Below are 25,879 nucleotides of genomic sequence, written 5' to 3'. Positions count from 1 at the left end.
CAACATGGGTAAAACTCACATCCAGCCCAGGCTAAGGCTGTGTGCTGTGTGTACGGGCGGGGTGGTGGACGGAACAAGAGGCCCCGCGCAGAGAGGAGGCTGGGCACCAGCAATGATGGGAGAGGACTACTGGGTGTGAGGGAGGCCGCGCTGTATGAATGAGCGCTGCAGGCTGGGCGCGGGATAGCCTGATAGGTCACTGCCATGGGCTATATGTGATTAGAAGTGGAGTTATCAGATTACCCCCATAATACTTCATGTGTCATTCTATATGGGGAGGCGGAGGTGTAATGGGGCTATGGCAAACCTTGGACTAATGTGGGCCTCAGAATGGGGTTATGGGAGATCTTAGGGTAATGTGCCCTGTTTAATGGGACTATGGCAGATGTGTGCTGTGGCTATAGCAGACCATGGGGTATCTTGTGCTGTGTAGTGGGGCTATAACATACCGCAGGATAATGAGGGCTGTGTAATGAGTCTATGGAAGACTGCAGGGTAACATGGGCAAGCTAATGAGGTTTTGGTAAAATGAAGGGTAACTTGGGTAGTATAATGGGGCTATGGCAGACCTCAGGGTAATTTGGGCTGTGTTATGGGAGTATGGCAGACCTCAGGGTATTGTGGGCTGCGTTTTGGGGCTATGATAGACCTTGTTCCAATGTGGGCTTTGTAATGGGGCTATGGCAGACGTCGGGGTAATGTGGGCTGTGTAGTAGGACTATGGTAGACCACGGGGTTCCGTATGATATGTAGTGGGGTGTACCGCTGTGTAATGGGCTTTGGAAGACTGCAGGGTAACATGGGCTGTGTAATGGGGCCCAGGCAGACCATAGAGTATTTTGGGCTGTGTAATGGGTCTATAGCCGACCTGACATTAATGTGGGCTGTTTCCTGGGGTTATGTCAGACCTCAGGGTAGTGGGGGCTATGTAAAGGGGGTATGGAAGACCTCAGGCTAAAATGGGCTGTGTAGTGGGACTATGGCAGACCCCTGGGTACCATGTGTTGTATAGTGGGGCTATGGAAGACTGCTGTGTAATGGGGCTATAGCAGACAATTGGGCAATGTGGGCTGTATGTATAAATGGCACATATATGCTGGGAGTGTAAAGGGCTTGTCCTACTGTATGTAACCTGCTGTGTGCTTATGCTTTTCTAGTACTTTTGTGTTGAGAGAGAACTGAAGGTGTATAATGAAGCTTTCTGTACTATACTACAGCTGTGTGGATTGATATGGACATTATTTAATTCATTTTATTTCTGATTCTGTGTTGTATGTGTGCTTGTGACTTGTTTAGTTTTCAGGTTTATATAGTTTCTAGTATATATGTATCTTTATGCGAGTGGGCCAATTGATACTTCCCCCCCCCCCCCCCCCCCGACCCACATGTGCCATGCTGGGGAGAGGAGGATTTATTCCGTTGGGACCCAGAAAAGGTCAGGTAGGACCCCAATTTTTAGAAGTGAAGGGTCCCCGGGACCCACTTTTTTGGGTGGTTTTCGCGAACACTGGATACCAAGATGTCAAGTTGGTTGGCAGTTTCTGTTCAGGATAAGTCCAGACTTTAAGCTATGTAACTGTTTTCTCCCTACTTAAAAATCTTCCTACTTTAAAATCTGACAAAGTATCAATAGTCAGCTTTCAGTGGTAAGCCAGGCTGTGGTCAGCCTGGTATTCTCAATAATTGATTGAGATCCCACCCAGCCAGAGCCCCTCTCCCACTAGCAATAAAAAGAAGATAAATAAATGGTAAGATAAATAAATGGTAAGAGGTCACATACCATCCCAGCCACTAATACATTCTAACTCACTTTAATTCTTAATACAATTGCACAATTACCTATAATCAGTATGCAAGGCAGAGTGATGGTGACTCAATACTGGCAATGGCATGTACAGTATAAATACTTTAAAATCTGATTGGCCATTTATTTCCTGCAGTAATAATAGTATTAGTAGAACTGTTGCTGAACCCGATAGGAAAGAAGCTTTATACTCCTGTTCATGATCAGTGTGTTCGTAAACCGATTGAGCTCTATCTATCTATATCTATATCCGGTTGAAAACTATAACCGTTGACATACAGTATGGAAGTTAAATTATAAGTATAGTGGACAATAGAATGGGAGGGATTATCTTGAAATGAAACCCAGCACACACTTTTGTTAGCTGGCAGAAATAGGGCTACTTAAAGTTGCTTTCTATTTCCAAAGTAGATCTTGAAGTCTTTGTAAATGCAAATACATGCCAGTGATGCCACCCATTAGCTGAGCCTAATCCGTTGCTTAGGTAAAGGTAATCTTCTGTAGCAGGTGTTTATAATGATAGTTACCAAAGTATAAGGCAGATACTGGCTTCAGACCCACAGCTTTGGCAGATATAAGCAAGGCCTTGCTAAGCGATGCCGTCTGGCAGTGTCTAATGAACTCGCAGTTATTTCGATCATAAATTGTTTATGAAGACTTGAAACCTAAAGTGGATCTGTCACTTCATTGTTAAAAAATTTACTATTCAAAGATTATCTATAAATAAGCAGGTTGGAATTATTGTTTGCTATTACTGCAATATTTTTTATTTCTTCATATACCTCATAGATGTCTTCTGGTCAGATATCCAATAATTAGGAGTGTGAACGTCCCGCGTATTGGCAGTGCCTTCTGACAGAAATCAGCCCACAGCACAACTCATTTAAATAATAGAGCGTCTTAGCCAAAATAACATGGTGTAGAAGAGCAAGGGACTTTGATTCATGGCTGATTTTTATTTTATGGTGTCTGTACTTATTAATGCATTCAATTGTGCTGTTAATGAGCAATTTTCCTTCCCTGTAAAAAGGTGTATTGTCACCCCTCCTTGCATATTATACATGTATAAACTGTCATTACTTAACCCAAGCTTTCACCAGTTTTAGGGCAACGCTGACAGTCACAGCCTGATGGTCCAGTCTTGGGACCAGGAGCAATATAGTCCATTTTAGTCACATGATCACCATTCGCCTTATAGCATAAAATGGTATGCATGATATGATACTTCAATGGTGGCTTGTATGTATTCTCAGTAGGGTGATGCAGGAAGACCTGCCAGATGTCCACCAATAGATCTGGGCTATACTGCAATTTATAGTAGCTGCCATGCAGTTACTCCTTTATCATTAGTGCTGCTAATAGGGTAGGTCAACTGGAATTTCTTGTATAAATATACATTTAAAATCTATTTTAGAAAAGTACACCTATTAACTAAAACAGCCTGAACCCAGTTAAGAAAATGAAATGAATCTTGGATGTATGAAAATTGTTGTTTTTTTTCCCCCCAGAAAAAATCTGGTGACATAACCTCTTTTAATCTACTAGGCTTTGAATGATTTTTTTTTTCTTTAATTTCTTTTTATCTTTGTCTTACTCTAGTGCTACACTTTGCTACTTCTGTAGAAATAATTTCTTGCATACAGTATGTGTGTCTGATTCACACTGTGACCTACTGATGGGCTTTCTTTTCCTATGGTTCCATGCTTCCAGTACACTACATAGCACATATTTTTCTTTCCTATCTTAGGTATTGGTAAAACCTATGAGGCTAGGAATGTCAATCCTGGTGTATTTTTTCAGTCCTGACATTCGGGATTGATAAAATGCTCAATACCGGGAGTCCTGGGATCCCGTGATTCCGGGATTGACTTCCATGATAAAAAAAAAAAAACATGTCCCAGCGGTCAGTAAATTTCCTTACATGGGCGGGTGTGGCCGGGAGTGGGGCAGCCGGTGTGGTCAGGAGACGAGGTGGGCGGTCAGACTTGAAGCTGGGCAGCATCTGAGTGGGTGCCCAGACGCTGCCCAGCATTAGACTGTGCACGCACAGTCTAATGCGAAATCCCAGCAATTTTGGGGCTAAATTCAATTTGCCACCAATACGTAAAACTCGTGGCCATGCAAAAAAGTTTTTTCTTTGCCAAATAAGACTTTAGCCACGTGCAATTCCGGTATGCTAAAACTGTTCTACACATGGTTATCCACTCACCTGCATTACCTGCCGCACCAGTGACTCCAGCACCATTGGAGCTTATGTTATACCACACCTGTAATTCACTACATACCATAATGTTTTATTTTGTTTGTTTAAAGCCATGATAAGTATCTCTCTGTACTTACATTTTAATAAATGCACATTTTGTATTTTTATTGATGATCCAAACACATTTGTGTGTGCTAATGATTTCATATAACCAAGGGCAGAATAATGCAAGTGTCTTTCTTTTATATTAACATTGGTAACCACTAATACTGTACAACTGCTTTTGATATTACAGAATAATAAAAAAAAACTTAAATACATAAAAGTTATTTTGCGCTGTTGGAAAATAATACTGTATAATATATTTTTCTGATTTCTCTGTGATTCTTACAAACATTGGACAGGCTGATTATTTCATATGCTGTTTTTCTTTCTTTCAGGGTATTGTAGTGACCCCACTGCTGCTACTGTTATTTGTAAGTATTTCTTCTCTGTTTTAACCAGTATATTTATATACTGATGTATATTACATGACCCTCTCCAGGAGGGCCGCAATGCTCTGCTCCTGCATTTTCCTCTTAATGTATGATTGCCCTCACCTGTGTTAACAGGTTAATTGGTAAGAAAGGTGTTTCAACACAGGTGATGGCAATCATACATTAAGAGGGAAGTGCAGGAGCAGAGCATTGTGTCCCTCCTGGAGAGGGTCATGTTGGGAGGTATGATTAATGTGTTAAGGACTGTAATCAGCACCAGCCTCCATCAAACCCTATGGAAATTTTAGTTCTGAAGTATGCACATCACTATTACAGTACCTTGGCCATAGGTTACAATCCCAATTTTTTTATTACATTCTGTCAGTTGCTGCTATCTCCCTACCTACTTTCCCTGTGCCCTACTCTCAGTACCTCCACCCCATACTATGGTATGGTATATACAAGTCTTACCCTCCCATCACTGCTTAGTCTGTTTAAACAGCATCACGTCTTCCCAGGTACTCCCAGCTGTGTTCTCTCTCTCTCTCTCTTTCTCTCTCCTTCTCTCTCCCCCCACACCACAACACAGTGTCTAGATCAGTGGTAGCCAACTCCAGTCCTCGAGAGCTGCCAACAGTTCACATTTTCCAGACAACCTAGCTGCTGCAAAGGTGCACTCATTACTCACTAAAGGTGCCCATACATGATACAATTATTGTATCCAATAATGGATACAATATTGCATCCCATCGCATCTCAGTTTTGCGATGAGATGAGATCTAGTACAAAAAGTGCTGCACATACTTTTTGTACTAGATCTCATCTCATCGCAAAACCGAGATGCGATGGGATGCGATATTGTATCCATTATTGGATACAATAATTGTAACGTGTATGGGCACCTTAACACATTTTGAAAAAGATCCACAGGTGGAGCTAATTACGTCACTTGTGATTCTGTGAGGAGACCTGGAAAACATTATCTGTTGGTAGTTCTCGAGGACTGGAGTTGGCTACCCCAAGTCTAGATGCATGGCTCCCACTGCCAGCCTAGACAGCCAGTCCGGGTAGGTTCTAGATTGTGACCCCCACCATAAATACATGATTCTTACTACATATTGAAATTTGGCATTGGTATGCTAATGGGGTATACATAAATGTTTCACATGACATAGCAGATCAAGTTTTTTAAGCAGTCCTGTAAAAATGGCTTACAGAGCACTTGTACACATTGCACACATTTGTTGTTGAATAAGTGGCAAGGACCAAATTGTACTTTTACACAATACATTTGTCCTTTGTTTATGCAACCACAAATCTAGTTAATGCATGAATGGGGTCTCTATGATGTTTGTAGCACTTCCGCTTGTGCTCGATAAAGCTGTATAATGTTCTTCTTACGGTTTAACAGGTTTGGTACCGACTACATTATTTATACTAAGATGCTTGTTTAGATGCAAGTTAAGCTAAAAGTGTGAAACAGAATACACAGCATGAGGACATAGCACGAGCTGTTGTTACACTTGTCATGTGCAAGTTGCCTACATGCCTCACACACAGGGTGCACACGAAGGATGGCAGAAAGACAGATGATCAGGGATGCACTCACTCCCACGGCTCCGTGCTGCTGATATACATCGGCCAGAAAGCCCAGCGCAGAACTTTGCTGATCCTTCTTATGTGTCGCTGCATTCAGTGCCAGTAACAAGGGTTGCAACTTGCTCACTTTAGTTTCATCCTGTTTCAGTGCCACTACATGTAACGGATAGCATGGCGCCTTGGAGTTAACACTACATTTAAATGCATTTTGTTAGTGCCATTTTAATTGATAATAGCAGTCAGATGAGAGCATGACTGTACAGTCAGTGGACCCTGTAAGCGCAAATCACTATTAGCGATGTGTCCTTGCAGAACAATTTTAGAAAACTAGTCTTTATGATATCCACATTCCTTTATTTGTACTTGTAAAATAACTTTCTCTTAGTATCGGAGTAACTGAAAGGACATGTGGTCTGCAAAGATTTCTTTTGTGCAAAGTCCTAAACATTTTCTTTAAGGGTATTACTATAGTGCATGGTACAGTATGTAATAATGATGTACGGTATCAGTTTCTGAATAGTAAGATAGAGTACTGGACACTAGCAAGCCACACACACACACACACACTAAGGTGATGAAATGGTTGTGACCAGAACAACCTGTAGCCAGTAGAACATTCATAGCAGTACATAGTATCGTAGGTCCAGCATGTCTGTGTGTTAAGCTTTAATTGTGAGGTACTAGACTAATGCAAACCATACAGCATTTCCAAAACCCAATCCCTTCTGCTGTTCAAAAGTGTGCAGCGCAGCCATTATTACTTGGCCATCGATTGGGGGAATCCGGTATATTCTGTGTGTTTAAAAATCCCAAGTTTGTCAAATATATATATATTTTTTCGTGGTTTTAATCATCAAATTGGGAAAATACAGTTTACCCAATTCCCCGATTACAGGAGATGTTCGGGACCGATAGCATACTGTCCATGTACCTAGTTTTGATGAGTTTTGTGAAGCATTTGCTAAGGGCCCTGCACATCCACTGGTCACAGCAATTACCAAGTTCCCTCATTGGTAAATCTGAAAATGTGCAATTCCCTGATGGAACGGCGATCGAGGACATATATAATGGCCGCATTTGTGAATCTGTACCCAGATGTATGGCCTGCATTACTCTGTTACAGTCAGTTTGTGGTGTTAAACACTACTGTACATAAAATACATTTCACACAGCAAGTATGTAGCGTTAGTCATTTTTTATATTGTGTACCTCCTCGCTGAACACTAATGATACAAAATGCAAAGTAATTTCATGTCTCTCTTGTAGTTGGGGTCATCATCTTCCGTGCCCTTTACCTCCATATTCTCCCAATTGTTCATGACTGTTGTCGTTCCATTGATCATTGGCCAGGTATGTTGTTTTTTTACTCTTTGCAAAACAATCTGTCTTTCAGCACTATGTTAAATATAATGGGCCAGATGCAATCGGCTCCTACCTGACATTTTTCAAACACAGTCTGTGACATGGCAGGTAGGAGCTGATTGGCTGGTTGTTTATCACTCTCCCTTTTATCACTTTTGAAGCTTACTTATTTTTCTACCATCCAAGAGCTCTGGAACATTTTGCTTATTCATTTTGATGATTAGGATTAAAAAAATTGCATCAAAGATAATGAGTGAATTTGGTTTACTGGTCTTAAATTTAAGTTAAATAATAAAAAAAAAATCTGTCATATTAGAAGATAATCTAGTAGGTTATAAGAGTATAATACACAAAAGGTTGTAGGGAATAGTAGCACTCTATAGTTTCATGCTAGAATTCTTAAGTATGCTACATACAGACTAGTATCCACATCTCTGGTCAGTATCACAGAAAGAGCATCCTCTCATGTACAATGGTGGGAACATCAGATTCCGGACACATCCAAGTTATTCTCTGGAGGTGTCTAATGAACGGCCTCTTGCTCAAAGCTCTGCAGATGTCACCAGCAATGTTAGTCCAACATCATGTATATTTAATTAGTTTTCAGATCATCAATATTAAAGAGCAATCCGGGCAACTTATTTGTGAGCATATTCAGAATAACCGAGTTGAATCACATCTCGCCATTAATATGTATGTTGCGTTAGGCTATTTAATAATTATAAAAAAAATTATAATATATGTATATGGACACTGATTGTAATTGTTTTGGGGGTTTTTTTCTTCCTTTTTGGGTCCTGCTGTAGGTGTTTGCATGTAATTTATGCTATTTTACATGACTCCGTCTGTTTTGATAATCATTATGTTTAGTAAGACACTTTTTTGTTTTGTATTTGTTTTGCAGTTTGATCATTGCCTGTGTTTCACTTGGATGTTTTTGTACTGTATATGGGCTATACCACATACCAGTGATTTTATCTATTTTATATATAATACAAAGATTATTTTCTGAAAAAATCATCAATATTGTTGCATAGGGAACATGTGCTGTAATCAGTGGTGAGATTCAGCCGGTTCGCACCGGTTCTGCAGAACCGATACCTAATGTAGTATCGGTTCTGCAGAACCGCTAGCTAATGAGCGTGCCGTCGGCTGGGTACTATTACATTTTGGGTGGCTCTTATGCAGCCGCACAAACACCGGAAAGCGAAAGCACTTCCTGGTGTCACTCTGGAGTCGCATTCGCCAGTATGGGGACTTCAGAGCTGCTGGGAGTGTCAGGAGAGGACGAGCAGCAGAGCTTGTGTTTGGCAGTGAGATGGGCTGGACTTAAACAAACCCCCGTGCATTGCAGCCGCCATGCCTAAAGAGAAGAGAAGCTGTCTGAGCAGAGCCGCCTGCTGCTGTGTGATGTGGCACCACCTGTGACTGGGCCCAGCGGCTACCGAGAGCCGGAGCCTGCTGCTGTGGGACCATGTACCAGCCCTGTCTGAGGTATCATATGATGAAAACAGGCTGCGGTGTGAAACCACTGTGCGTTTGCATGTGAGTGCAATTATATGTAGCCCAGAGCAGCATAGCTTTACAATAATGCATGTGCCTGTATGTATGTATGTATGTATGCATTGTGGCAACAATAGAAGGTGGACCCATCTATAAAAGATTTATTTACATAACCCATTACAAATGCCATACTTACCCTGGCCTTATTCCACATTAGAAGACCGATTATTATGTAGCCATGAGGCTAAATGGTAGATATATTCAAGGATTCCTAACTTTATTTATCTCTAAATGTAAACACTAATTAAAAAACTATAATATTTGCCCATCATTGGCATGAGAATCCTAAGCCAACATAGCTAGACACAAGGCATTCTGATTGCCTTGCACCCACAGATCATGTGCGATCAACCAGTGAGGCTCCTAGACCCATTCCCCATTTTGCCGTGTTCTCACTGCAAGTGAGAACTACACGGCTTATACCCAGCATTAAAATGCCGGGGACTGCAGTGACGGACCCCCGTTCTCACTGCTAGGCAAATTCCCGGGTGAAGAAGTTCTACCCGGTAATTTGCCTTTTAACACGGGTTTTTATGCAGTGAGAATGGGTCAACCCGTGTCTGCATAACCAGATCTCAAACACGGGTAAAAAGAAGGGTTTTACACGTGTATGAGATCCGGGTATGTGACCCGTTCACACTGCAAAAAAACCTGTGTTAAAGGGCAAATTTCCGGGTGTACATGCTAGACCCAGGAATTTGCCTGCAGTGAGAACGGGTCATTAGCAAATTTCTGCAGTTTGTTCGGTATTAAATAGTTTTTCATTAATATTTAAAAAATCTTTCTTAAAACATAATCTAGTTTTGTGTACCTCTTATTGTACTTATTTGAGTATTTAATAAAATAATTATTAAACAATTAAGTTCCGGTATATATTTTGGTATACTTAAAATGGTCATTAGGACATAGAACCTGTTGGTAATTTATTTGAATCCTACCACTGGATGTAATCTATAATCAGAAGTTCACTGGTTCTCTAAACTGGTCCAGGAAAATGATGGCTTGGGGTTGACACCGCACACCTTTTCATGCACTCCAGTTATAAGAATTGCCGTTTCAAAACTCTGTACACACTAACCGGAAAATGATGCAGTACTGAGGGGTGCGCAAATAGTATATGATATAGGGCCAGAGTGAGAGGAGCATGGTCACCTGAAGGACTAGCTGCCGTCTCAGGACAGTACTGCTGGGATTGTAACAGATTATGGCATTTGTCAGTGCAGCCCCACAGGGCTGTAACTTAACATCAGGAACTCGGGGGAAATATTAGTATGAGGCTTAGCCTCTACCCGGACCAGTGCTGGAATAAGACCTTATGTGGCCCTAAGCCAGGGATGGGGAACCTTTGACCCCCCCCCCCGCCCCAGCTGTTGCTGAGCTACACATCCCAGCATGCACTGCTACAGTTTTGTTATTTGGCCATGCTAAAACTGTAGCAAAGCATTCTGGGATGTGTAGTTCAACAACAGCTGTAGGACGGAAGGTTCCCCATCCCTGCCATAAGCACTCTACATGTTTGGTCCCGTATACTCCTTCCAATCTATCCCTGCAAAAAAAGACAACAACTGTTCTATACCAGTAGCAGTGGATGGCATAACGTATGAAGGAACCAACTTCCTTATCAACTCATGAATACATATTCTATACTAAATTTATGGCAATTACCCTTACAGCCCCGACATTTACATCAAAGCTTAAAAAATTAAAAAATAGTCCTGTTTTTTTTTTTTTAATGAAGCATGATATTACAATAAATCAAAAGAAGCCGAATAGAATGCACTTCAACACATAGACAAAGGGAAAAAATAAAGGTCATCAAAAATAACAAAAGCTTTAGACAAACAAAAAAAGTAGAATATGTTTCCACCACATCAACTCATAATTTAGCGGAGAGTGACTGTCAGGAGATGCATGGGTTCGAGAAGGGGCAAATCCTCTACCCTGTACCAATTACAATTAGTGGGACAAATTCCAAATGTTTGTTCCTAAAACCTTTGCCATTTATTTTTTTGTCATTTGGTAAACATTTTTTTTATTTAACAAAAACCAGTGGGGTTATTTACTAAATGGGCTTTTCTGCCCACAGAATAGAACACAACAGTACTATTAAGTAACCAGGTGTGTTTTGCACATACCGTAATAATTTTGCTGTTTTACAGTCTGCAGGCAGAAACACTGTTAATCAGCGGCTTGGAAAAAGCCAGTTCTTATTAAATAAACCCACCAAAGTCTTTGAGCAGTATCGTCTCTGAAATGTTCTCTTATGTATTCTTCTTTGTCTTTGCAAATACAATGCAAAACATTGTAATTTTCACCCATTTCTAGTGCGAATTTGACTCTCCTATTCAAACCAGGTGCCAATTTTTCACTTGGGCGACAAATCTAGCATCAGTGAAAACTGCATGGATCTGAGAATTTGCTGCAAAACCACACGGTTTTGGCCAATTCGGGACCATTTTTGCAGCCGTTTACGCCAATGCTGATTTGACATCAAACCACCCCCCCCCCCCCCCCCCCTTGCCGATTTTTCACCAGGAAAATTCGGCTGGGTTTGAATAATCCCCAAACCCCCCCCCCTATCTTTTTTTTTTTTTCTTTCGAAAGGGATTGTATGCTGGTATACGGTCTAACCTTATGGACTGACCACAACAACAAAAAACTTTGATATTAACTTCATTAGTTCTCTCCAAGAAGTTTGTAAATTCAGCGTTTCATCCGGATTACGTTTGCTTCTCCTCCTTGTTTCCGCTACCAAAAAGTGCCAACTAGTAGAAACGAACATAAAGAAATAAACATTAAGCCCCCTCATTAGGAACCTGAGTGCCAGGTGTGCATGGGTTAAACAACACACAGTGACACCATTGATAGTCACTATGCTTTCATGCCATCTTCTACTTCTGCACATAAGTGCTTGTGACAAGACCTTTATTTTATGTTTTATATTAAAGAGCAATTTATGATTAAATGTTAATGACATAGAATTTTCATAGTGCGCCCGTATATTCTACCAGTTTGAACATTTTTCAAAGAAGCACACCAAAACCCACTGTTTTCCATGAATAAATAATAAAAAGCATGTCTGCACATTATCATTCATGCATTCTCTAGTTACCCGGCCAGTGATTAACCCTTGGCTGCTTTTGACGGAACAAGTTGCCATCTCGGCGACAGGAGTCAAGCTCCCCTACCACAGTGGGGCTGCAACCTGCTTTTAAACCTCTTTAGAAATATTACACGACTACTCCGGACCATTGCACTACTTGTAGATAATACATTTCTCTAACTGCTGTGATCACAAAGTCTCTGTGAGAGAAAGAACGTGTGGTTTCTAATATCGGTGTACTCAGCAGTAGAGCAGTGTTCCCTAATGCTAGCAGCTGCCCAAACTTCGATGCAGGATCGTTACTGTCAAGCCCATTGTAGTTTAGAAATATTACAGCATCTGAGTACACCTGAAAAAGCAGCCATGGTAACTGTAGTCCTAATTTCTTAAATGTTTTTCTGCTGTTTTTGAAAATAGTTTTTTTTATCGAAAACCCTCCATCCTGCTAGGAAATGTAATGTCTTCTACCTGTCAGCGCACCAGCTACTGTACTACAGTTAGATTACTGCAAACTATCAGACACAGCGGGGTGCATTTCTTGGGAAAGCAGGGTTTATGCCCCCGTTTCCCCAATATTTTGGACACTTTTATCAGCGCTAAACACAAAACCTGTATCTGACTCGAATGTTCCATATGACTGTGATTCCCAGGCAGCGTGTTTCTGATAGTCACGCTGGATGTTTACATGTGTAAGACAATTGCACTTACTTGTATGATGTATCCTGTAGGACAATTGATTTTTGTATCGGATATGTTGTTAATAAGATTTCTATTTAATAAGACAAATATATAGATATATTTACAAATCTTTCAAAGCATTTTTAACCCTTCATCTGCACTGCTCTTCAGGAAAAGTAGGACCTACAGTATATATAAAAAAAAAGATGATACACAAACCTTTTCACCACCATTACTGACGACTAGCAGGGAATTGCAGGAAGCGATGGAGGTTTCCTGGAAGTGACATTTATTTGTTGCCTATATGAGACAATGGCAGCTATAATATATTCTATGCTGAAAATTTAGGGGATTAATTTTAAAGTCCCGATATCTTCACCATAGTGTCCCATGGGGACAATCTCTTATCTAAAAGCAGAGAACCCCCTCTTTCAAACTAGGGGCTACCATAAAGGTTAATGTTTAGCGATCAGCGATAATGTAGACTCCAGGGATGGGAAGATCTTCACATCACATCTTCACATCAACATTTTCCAATACTTAAAAAGGTGCTTGTATTTGAAAGAGGTGTCCCGGACCATAGACAATAGTATCCTGCACTATGAAAAACATGAAGTATGCTTTCTATGTATGTAGTGGAATGCATTCCATTCCTTATTACCCTCATGGCGGCATCTGTACAAATTGGGGCTACCCTCCTTTTAAATAAGTGGCTCCTTTGCAATTCCTTGCAGTCCTTACACACGAGGGCATCCTTTTCTTTGAAAGAGTCAATTCTGTTTCTGGCGATAAAAATGGCCGGCTATTGTAATTAATGACAGGTAATCCTTATTGCGATATTTAAATAGCATCCATTTTTATTGGCTGAAAATGGACTAATGGGAAAACGCATGGGACGAGGAAAAAGTCTCAGATTGAGTGTTCTTGTCGGTCCCGGTTGCTGCTTATCAGGTATTATACTTCATGTGCCTCAGCTGCTGTGTTTACCACTTCATCTGTGAATCAGGCCCATAGATAAGAATTTGGAACAGTTTAGAGACTGCAACTTTTTACTTGTAAATGCATTGAATCCCCCACTAATTAATTACTCAGGTGTTGATTAATTCTTTCTCTTGCATTCAATTTTTTTTTTAAATAAAAGAAATCAAGTGCCATTTATCTTTAGATTTATGAAAACTCCAGATATTCAGACTTTAAATTATTTAAGCTCCCCCAACGCATACACTTTTGCTTTTCAAGCATAAGCTTTAATTTAATTAAAAACTTCTGGCGCGTTCCTGGCATTTTAAATATTAACGCGTTCCATGGATCACTTTCGATTATCTGCCGTCATAAAATTCCTGAAGATGTCACAATTTTAAGGTTCCTGAAGTTGCACTCAGAATTGTCTGTTGATGCAAGAGGGATTGTGATAATTACACACATCCATTAGTATCGGCAGAGGACATAAACATCAGGGAGTCTTAATGGGCTTGTCTCGGTGACAGCCAGCAAAGAACATTTGACATAATTAAGGATAGATTTGATTCAGTTGAAAATATATTCTCATTATAGGTGCCCAGTGGAAGTTGCACTAAAATTGGTAAATTCCCCAGAATAAGACTGTAGCGGCTGGGAAGCTTTTGAAATCCGCTGTGGCAGTCATTGGAATTATTCACTCGTCTTTATGTCTTTCTGCTGTCAAGTTCACTTTGCATTTGCTCTCACTGCAAGCACTAAAAGAGGCAACCTGTTGGCTTCTCTCTTGCAGATTGTCCGGAGGTACATCAAGGACTGGTTGGAAAGGAAGAAGCCTCCGTTTGGTGCCATTAGCAGCTGTGTCCTCCTCATGATCATCTATACGACCTTTTGCGACACATTTTCTAACCCACATATTGACCTGGACACCTTTAGTCTGGTTGTTATTATATTTATCAGTAAGTGAAATACTAGTTCTCTGACGCTGCGTTTGTATTAATGGTCTACAATGAAGTTAGACAAAGAAAGGCATTTCCATGCAATAGGTAGTTTGGATTTTTTAATGTAGAATGTAAATGTATAATTGCAATGGTGTAGCTTTAAAACTGCCCTAGTAGATTGTACAGTGTTTCCCAAACTGGGTGCTGCGAGGCTGACCTAGCAACAATGACTGTCTAACTTATGTACTAAGGGGCAGATTTACAAATGGAGGCACCTTTGTTCATCCCGCGGGAGCGCCATATCGCTCAGTCTCAGCACGCCGTTCACTGAAAATAAGTCGCGTGTACATGTGAGAGCTTGCGCGCCTCATTTGCAGGATTAGGACGCACAAGTGTGTGAGACTATTGCACGTCCCTGTCTCAGCGAATGGCGCGCCAAGACAGAAAGCTCCAGCCAGATGAACAAAGGTGGCTCCATCTGTATTAAGACTGGTGAAGTGATAGAGGCAGATGATAATGCACCAGCCAATTAGTTCCTAACTGTCAAGTTACAGGGTGTTAGGAAAATGACAGAAAGGAGCTGATTGGCTGCTGCTGCGTTATCACCGGCTACCTTATCACTTCCCCAGGCATAATAAATCTGGCCCTCAGTTTGCTGTGTATAGTATGCCCCCATAGAGACAAATGGAGTGCCAATTTCAAGAAACAAGGCTTAAGTCAGGCAAATCCCACAAATCAAGGACTTTATTACATTTGGTCCCTATGTTATACTTTACACTCGCATAGAATTTGTGAAAGAAATGTAAAACGTGTTTTGTTTTTTTTCCCCCATCTTTCAGTATTTTTTATCCAGCTGGCATTTATGCTTTTAACATTCCTGTTTTCTACGAGGTAAGCCCAATGTTACATTCATTTATAAGAAACGGTTTGTTTGTTTTAGTTCATTTAAATGGAATAAAAATCTTATATAATTTATGATGTTTCATACTCAAGTAAATCTAGCTCTCAAATATCTAACTATTTAATAAGTGTCATTTTTTCATATGTTTAATATTGGTTCCTTCTCACTTATTTTTTACATACACCAGTACAAAATTGCATAAAATACCATCGGTCCACCTGGGTTGCCAATATGGCCTGTACTGTATGCCCCATGGCAAGAAGTTATAGCTGTGCATCCACTGTCTGCAGTGTATTAGAGTGGATGCACAGCTATTGTTGTAGCCAAGAGTTTACATTTGAAACCTGACTGATGGTGCAAGGAATCAATGTTACAGGCATCAAACCAGAATATACCATAAAGGCTCGTTTGGTATCGTTTGGAGTCTAGTAACGGAGAAGGACATGCTTTGTAGAAGACACTGTTGTCATGCCCATTAAGCCATTGGGTGAGAACATGTACTGTTTAGTTCGGAGCTTTTTTGTCACCCATTTTCCATCTGAGAACGCCATACCACTGAGTATCAATTAGCCTTGCCTGAATAACTGCACCTGGAAATACGCCCCTACCACATTACAGAAACTAGAACCTGTACATGTTGGGCACAAGTACACAAAGCAGTAGAACTCTTTCAGTTGACACCAATCATTCACTCATCCATTTGTTGGAACTGGATGATTCATTTGACTATGGGGAGGGAGATAAAGTACCAAACAATCCAATTCTAACTGCCAAGTTTCAAGCTGCATTTGAAAAATCACAGTAGCTGATTGTTTGGTACTTTAATCTCTCTCCACTTTTTATTTTTCCAACGTTGTCCTTCTTACGTCATTGAGCTTCCAAACCTGCACTGCCATGTGTGGTACACCATTTTTGCCATGTAAATCAACTATGACATCTTGCTCTGTGGAATATGCTTCAAGTCTAGTACAGTATGATATACAGTATGACTTTGTTTAATGAGTACAGTAATATGGAATGTAACCTTTATATGAATTACCTATGCATTTGCATGCCACATCAACACCACAGTATGTAAATATGAATGCATTATTCTGGCAGCATCATGTTCCAAAGGCTTGTAGCCAATGTCATTCCTTTTACCACATTGGGCAGTATTCAATGAAGATTTTCCTCATGTGCAGCGAATCCTGTTTAGGATTCGCTGCACATTTGCCGCGTTTCAGAGGGCTGGAGCATACATTGCCAGCCCGCCCTGTAGCCCTATTCAACGCCGCAGGGGCTCTCTGCCCCTGACGGCGAATTTTAACCCCTGCGGCAATTTCCGCAGGGAGCCGGGGGACGGCATCAGGCAGGGAGATGGAAGTCTCCCTGCCTGCACCGGAATGTGTGGGGGGGAAGGAGGGCTCCCCGGGACACAGGCAGCACAAGCCGCTCCCCCTGGGAGGGGACACGGGTAGGGAGCTGCTGCACTGCTCCCGCTCGTGCATATGTAATACAGCAGTGAATATATGAATATGTAATGAGCGGCTCTCGGCCCCCTGCTGGTTGTTATGTGTAGAAGAAAAATAAATAAAAAATTAAATATATATTCATGTGCAGCAGGCACATGAATAAAAATAGCATGCCCCTTCACCGAAAAAAATTACTGATTTTCTTGCACCAAAAAAAAACATATATTTTAAAAGATAACATTCCAGTTGACCTTAAAAAGATGGCGATTGCTACATGGTGCAGCACAGCGAAAATCACGCTAAAAGCAATTGCAATCCTAACATTGGGCAGTATTCAATGTGAATAATCGCGATGTGCAGCGAATCCTGTTTAGGATGTTTAGCACAGTCGCCGTGATTCCGGAGGGCTGGAGCATTCGCTGCCAGCCCTCCCTGTCGCCGTATTCAATGCCGCAGGGGCTCGCTGCCCCTGACAGCGGACTGCAACTGCAGGGAGCAGGGGGGTGGCGGCAGGCAGGGAGATGGAAGTCTCCCTGCCTTCGCTGGACACTGTGGGGCTGAAGCAGGGCTCCCGGGGACACAGGCAGCAGAAGCTGCCCCCCAGGAGAGCTGGCAGGGGACTGAGGTAGGGAGCCGCTGCACTGCTCCCGCTCGTGCATATGTAATGAGCGGGAGCAGTGTGAAGTGCATATATGAATATTTAATGAGCGGCTCCCGCCCCCTGCTGGCTGTTATGTGTAAAAACATTTTATCTATATTCATGTGCAGTGAGCACATGAAAAAAAATAGCATGCTCCTTCACCGTAAAAAATTACTGATTTTGTTTTACACCAAATTTTAAAAAAACAACCCTATATTCTAAAAGATAACCGTTCAGTTCACCATAAAAAGATGGCGATTGCTACACGGTGACACATGGCGAAAATCACTTAGAAAGCAATTCGCCATCTGTTCATTGAATACACTCATGGCGAATCACATTGAAAAACCACAGCGAATTATGGCGACTATCAGACGGCGAATTGTCCGTCATTCACTATTCACCGTCGGGGAATAGTGCATGTTAAATAGTCTAATCAGTTTTTCAGTAAAAAGATTCACTTAGAGCACAAAAATAGCACACATTCGCCGTAGAACATGGTGAATCAGCCTCATTAAATACTGTCCATTGAATACACTCATAGTGAATCACGGTTGATCACAGTGAAAAACCCATTGGAAAACAGCAGCGAATTGCAGAGACTAACAGACGGCGAATTGGCCGTCATTCACTGTTCCCCGTCTGCGAATTTTGAGTGTGTAATAGGACAAATGACTTTTCCAGTCAAAAAATTTGCCAGGGAGCACGAAAATAGGACACATTCGCCGTGAAAAGCGGCAAATCAACCTCATTGAATACTGCCCATTGTAGCAGCTATGGTCCAATGGAGATAGCCTTTAATCTGATTTTTATTATATAGTTATCTGCATCTGCGTTTATAAAAGTAACGATTCTTATAACACTTTGTTTCTTCACAGTAAAAATACTGGTTTCACACCAGCGGACACAGTTGCAATAGTATTTTGTTCGACACACAAATCGCTCACATTAGGTAAGTTGATATATATGTACTTAAACCTGCATCTCTGTGCTATGCATGCAGACATGGAACCATTACATTAATATATTTTATCTGTATCTGTAGTTGTACTTCAGCAGTCCTGTGAAATGACTTCAGTGGTACATGTTGAACTGTTTACACACAATTCTAGCCCATTAATCCAGGAACTCTCTATTTTACAGTTATCTGCCTTTTTCTGTGCTTAGTGAATTGCTGTTCTTTTTATCTGTTCAAAATCATTTCTCTGTAAGTGTTCTGTCTGATAAGGGGGAGGCAATATCCAGAAAACTAGTTATTTTCTTCTGAACATAAAAGTTTAAGATTACTTTCATGTCATCCCAAATCTTTCACCTCCTCTTAATTGTTAACATCTTATTTATATGGGACCACTGTTCACTCTGTACCACCCAGCTCCCTAGCCTGCTTGGTAATCAGTATGATGGATCAACAGACTTCTATTTTCATGCAGCTGTCCTGCCTCTCCAGTATGCTGCAATGTGATAAACAGTATAGTGCTATATGTTTCATTAAAAAGTAGAGACTGATCCATGTACCTTTTAGGTATTAGGAACACATGATCTTGCCGGCCTGTAGGATTAAAGAATTAATCAATACTAATAAAAGTAATATTTTATGAACAGAGAAATAGTGTGCCCCGACCAGCGCCCACCCGCATAAGGGAGTTATTTGTTTTCTCATGGGGGGCGTGCCCTCCCCCTGGTAGCCACGCCCCTCCATTTTCGCAGGGCATGGCTTATCTGTTGGCTTCCCTGACTATCACGCCCATAATGATACCTATACATGAATGGGGATATCACCTATTTCAAATTAGGTTACTCCCTAATAGCTATTGCCTGAAAGCATTTATATGGGTGGGGGGGGGGGTACCATAATTGAATCCATCAATGTGGGAGTGCCCATCTTTTAGTTAATGTGGCCCATTAACTGCTATTGTCTGGGCCAAACATATTAAGCCTCAACAAGTGATAAAGTGGAGGGTGAAAAAGGACCAGCCAATCAGCTCCTAATTGCCATGTTACAGTCTGGGTTTGAAAAATGACAGACAGGGGTTGATTGGCAGGTCCTTTATAACTTTCTATCACCCTCCACTTGATCACTTACTAAGGCGTAATACGCTTGGCCCAATATCACTCAATATTTCAGTAAATTGCATTTCCCATAGATTTGGGAGAGCACAGTGCAATATTGGCCCACAATCACTCATTAGGGCGCTTGCTTGTGTGAAAAATGGGAAATCCTCTTTCAAACGATATGCCCCCCCTTAGTGGTTCCTGTCTGCTCAGATCACCAGACAATGATATAGAAATAATATTTTCCACAGATGGGAGTTGATCATAGTGCACATTCCCTCACCCATCCTGTGTCAAATGGAAAAGTGGTCCTCTTATGTAATGCAATAGGGTTGTCTAGATTTACCAAAACAAAAGGAATCTATATACATGAATAGAATTCTAAATGATTTTCTCAAATCTGTACTTGAAAATGAAGGAAGAACCTGAAGTATTCTAATTTTTATATTTTTCAATTATTATTTTAAATCTTTTTTTGTCGCTTTCACTTACATTTTATATGATATGTCAGAATGAGGGAAAATACTGATCTTTTCTACCTGAAATAATAAAAAGGAAGCCTCAGTGTAGAGATGAGAACCTTCAGCAGCGAAGGGGTTAATATACTCTAATATTACATTCTCGCACTTAATCATTTTTCCTAAACTATTTGTCTCATTATAGTCATAGTAGTTTGTACTGTTTCCTTGTAAGAGAAGCTGGGACTATAGCACTTTTATAGTACCAATAAACAGAGATTGAACAGAGACAATAGAATGGAATCAATCACCATGACACTCCCGCACAAAATGAGCTTAGAAGAAGGAATCAGCGGGATGTCTTTAGAGTACTGGATGAGGATGATTTTCCGCCGGTTCCTTGGATGCATAAGCACACCTTGGAGGTTATTCTGATCGGAGCGGCCAAACGTGCGTACATTCGCCATTAACGTACGCTAGCCGTACGCGGCCGTTAGGGTTAGGTCCACCCACAAATCAGCCGCTTACTTACGGGCAGAAATACCGTAGAAGGGGAGTGGCGTACAAATGAGCGTACGGCAACGTACGCGGACGGCCCAGCCCCTGCACTCCGACAACAGGCGTACAACTGAGCGTACGGCGCCGTTTACGGACGTCTTTCGTCCGTCTCCCCACCGACTTCTTGCGGAGATCTGAGCGTACGCCAGTTTGCACGGACGGGTCCCTATTGTTTTCAATAGAAAAGTCAGCTTATGTCACCGCTCGTGAGAGTGAGCGTACGTCCGTGTACGCTGACATACCCTTCATATATATGGACCTGCAAATCTTGGCTTTCAACTCTAATTATGAAAATTAATTAATTGATTGAATTAATTAATGTGCAAAATAGTGGCCATGGGCTTAAAACATTGCTGAAACATCCTTTGTAGGTGTTAGATGTGGTTTATGTTATTGTATCATAAATACAAAACCTATGTTTGTATTAGAGTGAACACGTTGACACATGTCGACTTGTGTAGATTGAGTGTGCTACTGTGTAAAGTCGATGAAAGCACGTAGTGAATGTGTCGACCTGTTTAACAAATACCTACCTTAGCATATATAAGCAGGTCTTACAAAGATTCTTACCTTAAATTAAACAAACCTTTAAATGTAGAGAAGTATAGAAAGATAACCTTCCAATGTGTTAGAGTGCTGTGTGTGGCTTGCAGGTAGTGAATTCATGGTTTTGACTTAATAGACTGCAGCATTGCTTATTACATTCAGGTGTATGTGTTTGAGTAGTAATCCGCGTAAATTAGTTAACCCAGGCGCACGCTGGCATGCGGTATCTGTAGGGGTGGTTTGAGATGTCGGTTGGCGGACGCCTGTTTTGTGTCCGAAATGAGCGGTGCTTTAGTCGATCGTGCGGTAGTAGCACCGCTCATTTTTGGTGCACACCCCCGTGTACGCCCATATTTACGCCCATTTTCCCTCATTATTTCGGCCGCTCCCATCAACGTACAGGTTTTTTCGCACGTTGAGACCCGGCCGTAAGCGTTGTGGAGTGTTCGCGCCGGCGCATTAGCGTATCTGCACATGCGCAGATCATGAAAAACACCGGGACGTACGCGTACGGCCCGGCCGCTCCAACCAGAATAAGGCCCCTTATATCTAGCTGCTGTTTTCGATGACGCCAATGGAAAAACACAAGCTATATTCTGAGTATGCAAATCTGTAGCAGTTAAAGTACTTCAGCATCTGAAACTTCTTCAGATTATTGGATCACTTCAGATCTCGGAGATGTGTATGCTCACAACATTCTCCAGGAATACTAGTACCGCAACATCGCACATTTTCCAGAAAACCTTTACGTGGTGCAATGGAAGATGGTAGCCAAAGGAGCTGGCACTCCATCCTTTTCTCTCCTGCGCTAATCACTGACAGTTGAGTTACCTCCTTTGAGTGAGGAATGAAACACCACTCATTCGTTGTTTAATGAAGCAACTGTTGTACTTATTGATCGCATTCTACTGTAGATTCCCACCTAAGAGAATTAACTCTAACAAGTTGATTATTAGAAACCATTTTCAGGGGCTATGTGTAGTGCTCATTCTAGCACCCGCCATTTTTGAAAACCCTTGCAGTTCCTCTTCCCTGCCTGGGGTGTCACTGTCTGCTGTAGTGCTTCTAGCACTGATGGTCTGTATATCAGCACTGATATGCAAAACAGACCTGTGGTAAAAACACCACAGCAGACAGCGACACCCCTGGCAGGGAATAGGAACTGCAAGGGTTTTCAAAGATGGCGGGAGCTAGAATGAACACTACAGTATATGTTATTACAAGTTCTGGTCAGCAAGGTCATTTATATCTATTATTATTCCTTCTTTTTATATGTGTTTTGGTTATTAATATTGTATTGATACTTCATTTATGACATAGCTATGTCTAGCATTGTTTAATTGAAGAACTAGTTACCAGCCAGTCAGCAAGACGGAACAACATATCAGTTATGCTCTGTTTCAGCCACACATAGCTGTCAGCGCTAACACTTGAATTGCTCAATTGGCGCCATCTAGTGGGAACTGGCACTCAGAACACTTGAATTCCCCCATAGAGGTGAGGAGCAGTGTTAGCCTTTATTTTATAGGCTGAATCACACATAAAGTCCTGCCTACTAATACTATTGGGCTAATGAAATACAGCCTGATGGAGTCTCATTTATATTTTAAAGACAGGAAGAAATGTAAAAAAAACCACTGCTTCAGAGTATATATTCCTTTGTCTTCATTTGATTGCCTTGTTTTATATGTTTCAAAGGCAGATGTTGGCCTAAAATCTTACCTGTCATACCCTGCCCATGCCACACCGCAGAATGAATTTCCCCATATTTTCATAGCTGAATTTACTGGCTGCAAGTGACAAGACAAGTGTAGTATGGGGTGGTGATGCAAGAGCAGAATTTGAAAATTGTATGGCCACCACTACAAAATGGTCTGTTCCTCTGTGAGTCTCCATTCACATGGGATTTTCCCATTCTTTTACAGTGGGCCTTCTTTCTAAAGCTCCATCTTCTATACCACTGTGCCTGGGAGGTTTATCCAGCGCAGTTCAAGTTGCACTGCTGCTTTCCTCTCCATAGGAACCAAACAGATCATCAATTGTCACCTGTGCAAAACATCCAGCAGCGGTGAAAACCACGGGGATCCGGGAATTTGCCGTGAATCCACATGTTTTGGCGATTTCACATCCATATTCATTTGTTTTGGTTCCGTTTTCACCAGTTTCAAAAGTTTGCCCCCAAAAAGGTGTTTTTTCATCTTGCAAAAAGGCAGTGATTGACTCCCCACCTATGTGATCAGTTTGGGCTTTCTTCAATGGGATTGGAAGGTCGGGAACTGTACCTCAATTTTTAAGGAGCTCATAAGATACCACCTCCCAAACCAGTGCAGGAGCAGTTGCAGGCGTTTACCTGCTAATTGCATACACACCAATGCAGTTATTGGGCTGATCAGCTTTTCCTGGAGCAACTAAACTAAAACAGGACCTGCCAAACTAGAGCTTACAGGTATCATATGTGTACTCTTAGGCCTAATACATTTAATGGAACCCACTTGTTGGAATGTGAAATTACCCTTTAATTGATGATCGTATTTAAAGAAGAATTTCATATCCATATGTTTTACACCATTACCTGTAAATTCCAATACTCTCCTTCGACAAACTGATGAACTGTCTTTTTGCCCTCATCCAGATAATTCAGAATTCTGTCCCCTGCAAAAACCCGCTGTCCATCATTTCACGCTGTGTATGTACAAGACATGTACAAAGCCTCTGATCCTGAATTCCAGGCTGTGTGTTTCCATTTCTGGCCATAGTCCTGCATATAAAATAGATTATAATGTCTGAAACTGTTGGCAGTAGGAATGCAGTATGTTCATAAATTGATGAATTCCCCCTTCACATGACGAGTGGGCTTCTATAGAAGAGCAGCAAACCTGCAAACTAGTAACAGATACAGTATAAGGCTGCTCATTTGTATCCAATACCACGCTTGCTCAGGACAGTGATTTAATACAGTATTACTACTAATAATCTTATTATTGTATCTGTAGTTTTACTTCATTTAGCTAATGTAAAATTTGAGAATACGATAGTAGGTTTTTAGTACGGTCGTTCTGCCGTGTAATGTACTACTTTGGGGCTCAGCCGCTGCATCTTTTATCTAACCGCAGTGATGTTTTCCTGAATCATAGTGTATTTTATTGAAGCCTACTTCCTATAATATTTTAATAACTTTGTAATTGTAATAAAGAGAATAATCATATGAGTGATTATTAGGCTTAACAAAGCATAAGAAAACACAGTACATTGCATCTTCTGCTACAGAATATTCCTATTTTCATGTTATTTACACTCTAATGATCCAGCGAATATGACCGAAATGATGGCTTGATACGTTTTGTACACGCTCAAACCAGTTCTTGCTTATCGTCCTTATTTTTATTTTGTATCATCTTATTTTATAGCAGACAGACGTACATCTAAACACACTCTCGCTTGATTCATTTCTTTTATTAGTACCTTTGCAATTGATTGATTAGTACTTGATATTAGTACTTTTCCTCTATTGATTGATTGTGGATGAAGTGACTATTTGACCTTTAATTATGAGGCTCCACATTGAAAATGACATTGAGCTATAGCTTCTTGTAATCCAGCTGGAATACCCGGCAGGAAGCCATTTGGAGTTCATTCAGGATGATCGAGAATGCCTGGAGAAAGCATTGTACTATCACTCGCATGCCTCGGTTAAACCTCCACACTGCATACTGTAGCTGCTTCTGAGCTACTGTTTTGCATGTATTATAAATCACAGCAAATATATCTGGGGAAGAATGGACAGAAATGTTACCGTCTTATGGACAGACGGCACATCATTTTGTAATTGCTCTGCATTTTGCTTTGTGACCCAGACTAGTTTGAAAAGCTGTGAAACAAATGCATATTTATCCTAATATGACATATAGGTCAATGTATACAGTAACTACGTTCTAGAGGAGAGTGAACTTTGCAGTCTTACATTTATTTGGCTGTCAAAATGTCTCTTTTTTTTATTAAATAGAAAACAGATAACAATTAGTTCATGTAGTATGCGTTAATATGGAATATATTTTCTGAGGCTATTACCACTCGCTATGGGATACACCACCAGGGCAGGCTTCCAGGGCTGGTACAAAGTGGAAAATTTCCATTTATCAACCATAGCTAGGACCTTTATACATTAAATGGAATATACACATTTTCTACTTTTTATTTTGTAGTAAGGATACAATAAAGTACAGGGCAACCAATCAGAATCTACTTCTTATTTATTTAGCATCCTCTAGAATATAGTAGACAGGATCTGATTGGTTGCCCATAGCAACATCACATGTGAAGTAGAATACACATCTTAGTAAATTTCCCGCCATTTTGTATGATTATGATCTCTAGGAAGGTGGCTGACATGTACCCGTATACAGTTAAAATAATTTTAAGACTTCTTATTCTGTTAATAAGTTAGGAGGACCATAAGAAGAAAAATAGAAGAATGAACAATAAGATTTATGTTTCAAGTTATTCTCCCACTATGTTAGTCCTATTCTCCCCCTTTTTGGGGTTCTAGGAAACGACAGAATACAAGCCATATAATAACCGCACCAT

General features: G+C 40.9%; 1 protein-coding gene across 2 annotated transcripts in view; it reads left to right on the top strand.

Moving 5' to 3' along the window:
- Positions 1-25,879, top strand: part of SLC10A7 (solute carrier family 10 member 7) — a 240,436-nt gene that overhangs the window by 201,015 nt on the left and 13,542 nt on the right. For both annotated transcript variants that reach the window (XM_083171239.1, XM_083171237.1), the window contains exons 6-10: positions 4,448-4,483; positions 7,349-7,432; positions 14,539-14,704; positions 15,526-15,577; positions 18,560-18,633. In XM_083171239.1, the coding sequence (XP_083027365.1) occupies positions 4,448-4,483; positions 7,349-7,432; positions 14,539-14,704; positions 15,526-15,577; positions 18,560-18,633 (412 nt within the window). The remainder of the gene's footprint in view (positions 1-4,447; positions 4,484-7,348; positions 7,433-14,538; positions 14,705-15,525; positions 15,578-18,559; positions 18,634-25,879) is intronic.

The sequence above is a fragment of the Crinia signifera genome, chromosome 1 (genome assembly GCF_055691185.1).
Source record: "Crinia signifera chromosome 1, ASM5569118v1, whole genome shotgun sequence".
Lineage (NCBI taxonomy): Eukaryota > Metazoa > Chordata > Amphibia > Anura > Myobatrachidae > Crinia > Crinia signifera.
This window is presented reverse-complemented; position numbering and strand designations above follow the sequence as displayed.